The sequence below is a fragment of the Podarcis liolepis genome (genome assembly GCF_965112155.1).
Source record: "Podarcis liolepis genome assembly, chromosome: 1".
Taxonomy (NCBI): Eukaryota; Metazoa; Chordata; class Lepidosauria; order Squamata; family Lacertidae; genus Podarcis; species Podarcis liolepis.
The window spans coordinates 53,248,840-53,252,904 of NC_139554.1; the positions used below are offsets into that span (position 1 = coordinate 53,248,840).

Sequence of the window (4,065 nt, forward strand, 5' to 3'; positions counted from 1 at the left end):
CTAATCTCAACATCAAGAACTTACACTTTAAGTTGTTATCAGAATCACTCTGCAACATTACATTGCAGGATGTTTTTTTAAAAAACTGCATTCCAACTCTCAACTTATTATATCTACAGTATATTAATCATTCCTTCATTTTAAAGCACTGTAGTAAATACACAGCTTTTTGTGTGTTGCTTCTTCAGAAGATAAAAAACAGTATGTACTTACATATTGTGGTGTATACAACCATGATAATTTATGAGGGGCATGTCTATAAATATTAATACTATGCATAAAGATCAAATGCAATTATCAATCAGTCCCAGGTGCATTGTGCAAATATATCAGTTTTATTTCTCTTCTGTGGAAATAATTACAGACATTCAGGTATAAACATTTTAAGTTAATGCAGTCCAGAGTTTAAATGCAAAAATAAATATAAAGTCCAGCAGCGGATTGCATCCATAAAGCATCTCATATTTTTTTAACAGTTAGAAAAAGATGTGCAATTTTTTTTATTTATTTCCCCTTTGTTTTCTAAAAAAGGGGGGGTGGGGGGAGAGAAAAACTCAGTCAAGGTAGAAGCATACATACAAGCACTTTCTTTTAAAATATTTTGACCTCACTTGCGAACTGTCCTGGGCATCTACTACATTCACACCGGATCTTTATCAGAGTTTTAAAGAAAAGAAGGGAAAGGAAACGAGGAGGTGGCGACTCGCACGCTCTTCCCAAAGTCTCTTGTCTTGTTACAGGATTTGGATGGGCTGTAGGAGGCAAAACAAGGAGGGGGCGTCCGTTCCCGGCGAGGGAAAAGCCAAACAACCAGAAACCGTCCCTTTCGGCTTTAGAAAGGAGACTCTGCGGAGTTCCTCTCGGTTTCACTTCCTTATGGAGCGCGGGGCCAGAGAGGGGCGGCGGGTGTCCCGTCCTGTCCTGCCCGCTTCTCATGCCCCCGTCCCGGGTCCCTCAGAGCGGGGAGTCGGAGTCGCTGGAGTCCAGGCTGTTCCTCAGGCGGCTGCAGCTGCTGAGCTTCTTCTCCCTCTGCTGCAGGCTGAGGTTCTGGGTGCTCCTCCGGAGGCACTCGAGGGACTGCAGGAAGGACTTCTTGGCTTTCTCTTCCTCCATGGGAGAGACCCCTTCCTCCTCCACCTCCTGGATCTCGTCGAAGGTCACCGGCTGCGTCTTGAAGCGCGACTGGCGGGGTCTGCGCAGCTTGCCCCGGGGCAGCTTGCCCGGCCGGGTGGGCTGAGGGAACTCCTCGGCGATGCAGACGAAGTGCGGCATCACCGCCTGGTAGCTCGAGCAGATGCCCATCAGCTCCGCGGGCTTGGCGGCGGCGGCAGCCATCGGGCGGGGGAAAGAGAAAAGCGGCAGAAAAGGGAACGCCGAGAAAGAGAGCGCGCGCGCCACAAAACGAGCGCCCCGAAGAGCGCCTCGCGCTTGGGTCTCGCTTTGCGCTTCTCCTTATTCTTCGCTGCCTTGAGGCGTTTCTCTCTAAGGCGAGGGAGACCCGGGCGAAAAAGGCGGGAAAGCCGCCGGAGGTGGGGCGAGAGGGTGGCTTCTGCCGCTTCGCAGCCGAAAAAGCGCGCTGGGGAGGAGGGTAAATCCTGCTGGTGGCGGCGACTGGCAGAAAGAAGCGCGCGCTCCGCTGGTATCCCCGCGCCACGCTGCTTCCGCGCCTGGCTGGATCTCCCCGCGCTCCCCGCCGACATATATATACCCCTCGCCTGCCCACACAGGAGCATGCTCAGATGACAAGCAATGCCATTTAAAGGCGCTGAGGCCGCTTCCCTTCCGCCTGACGACGACGTCGACGCGCGCTCCCACCGCCCCTCTTCCAAAGAACGGCGGAAAGCCCCGCCAGCACCCACCGCAGAAATGGCCGGGGGAGGGAGCGAGGGAACCCGGAAGGCGAGGCGGAGGTGAGGGGGAGAGGACGAGGGACGCGCCAAAACACGTCGCCCCCGCCTGCTGGGGGAGGGGGGGTTCCTGGAGAAGAAGCGGCCCCTTTTTCGCAGGGGGAGGCGGCGAAGGCAGCCGGGAAAGCGGACGCGGAATAGGTGCAATGGGATCTCCCGACTTTCTTTTTTTTAACTTTGAAGCAGCCACAGGGGAAGCATAGAAGTCCGACTTCGATCATAGAATTGTAGAGCTGGAAGGGGCCCCAAGGGTCATCTAGTCCAACCCACTGCAATGCTAGGGGATTTTATTAGCAGCGTTTAAGAGGGGGGGGGGTTAAGCGTGTGAGTGTGGATTTAAATCCCGCTCCCTACATGGTCCGTTTCCTTCCTCTTTGCAGCTCCAAACTCTGGCTGCTGTTACCCCACTTGCACTGGGGAGGATTTTCACACACACACACACACGACTTAAAACGGCAAAAAGATCAGTGCAGACATACATCGTGTCGCTTGCAAAGCAGCGCTTGGCTTTGTCAACCCGATTTGGAAAGAAGATGGCTTTGGGATGATTTGTCTGGGGCTCCGTCGCTTTAGCCCCCCCTAACCCTAGACTTGTGCTGCAAAACGGATCCCCACAAATGGCGAAGGGTTGCATTTGGACGGACTACCGTGTGTGTATGGACAACACGCGTTACTTCCAAGACACGGGTTGGGATCAATAGGGCAATTCCAAAGAAGGCAAGTTTCTATGGGGGGTGGGGAGTTTGGGGCCAGTGCTCTCTCCCAAGACGTTTGGCTTCTGACAAAGTACTGATATTTCTTTATTGGTTTTTAGTAAGAATGTTTCTAATCTGTCCATCCAGGGCATAATACAATATACTCCTATACAATATACAGATCTCATACAATTACGTAAAACAGCCATGGAATTTCAGTTGTCTGCAGTGGTAAAATAGACAGAGTTGGGAAAGACTTCTGTTTGAGATTTTGGACAGCCTCTGCCAGAGGTCTGGCTCGTTATAAGACAGTTTGACATGTTCATATAACATACATCACCTGTAAAAGAGAATCCCTGCATCTTTGCATCCCACATTTGCAAATGATGTGAGAGGGGCACATAATATGACCGAGCAAACATGTTTTCAGACTTCAGGCTATGCTTGCCTCTCAAAATCACACTGACACCTTATTTGCTATGTATTCAAACCCCCCCCCCACCCCCCAATGTAATAAGAAAGCTACTTGAGAATAACAGTAGCCAAAGAAATATTTTTTGGCTAAATATGTAACATAAAGACGACATTTTTAAAAAATCATGTCAAAAAGATTGGATTTTTAAAAACACTATATATTTGACATCCTCAATGAAAAGTTTATCTTCTAAAACTTAAATTGTTATTTTAATCCGCTACAAAATAGGAAAGGATAACATATCTTGTCCACAACCTTCAAAAACTTGCTCCAGGCACCTCGCCCCTGGAAAGCTTTACCACAACCCAAAGACTGCATTAAACTGTGACTGAAGTTATTGCATCACCAGGCTTAATTCCTGGCTCCTTTGTGAGCAGAGTATATGGCATCAAATTGCGGGTGGGGGTGGAGAAGGATGCCAACTTGACAGGGCTAACCTTTGGATGTCTGTGTTACATCTGCACTGACTAACATCAGTGAGACTTGCCTGGCTTCTAAAGAGCGAGGCTGGTATGGCATATACTAAGATAGGGGCAGGGAAGCCTTGAATGCTAGAACAACACTAAAATAGCTTTGATTTTTCTAGATTTTTTGTGTATATACACAAGTATCGGTGTAGTTGAAAATATATTGCAATTAGCATTTAGCCTGCAGCCCGTGAGGTAGGACATACCCTTTAACAGTGTGGGGCAACTCGATTCTGTTGATTGGGGAGCTTGAAGTGAAATTGTTATGTACATTTTCTGGTATGATTTGATTGGCCATGACAGTGTCCCCTGTAGGGGTGGAGGACCTATTAAGATGATCTCCCCCCTTTGCAAGAGCAATAGAATCAGAATTATTCCTGAATGGTCTGAGGAAATTTTCTCATGGATAGGGTTGACACTCCTGTCAAGGCACTAGTCTCAGTGTAGAATGGTGAGATGTGCAGGGCTACCAACATCATCACTCTAGCAGGGTTTTCCAAACTTGGGTCTCCAACTGTTTT

At 48.8% G+C, this 4,065-nt stretch overlaps 1 protein-coding gene across 1 annotated transcript; it reads right to left on the reverse strand.

Annotated features, from left to right (window-relative positions):
* Positions 1-314: 314 nt before the first annotated feature.
* LOC310689019 (uncharacterized protein C11orf96 homolog) lies at positions 315-1,764 on the reverse strand. Its single transcript, XM_083466237.1, has one exon. The coding sequence runs from the start codon at positions 1,333-1,335 to the stop codon at positions 955-957; it is 381 nt and encodes a 126-aa protein (XP_083322363.1). The 5' UTR covers positions 1,336-1,764; the 3' UTR covers positions 315-954.
* Positions 1,765-4,065: the final 2,301 nt, after the last annotated feature.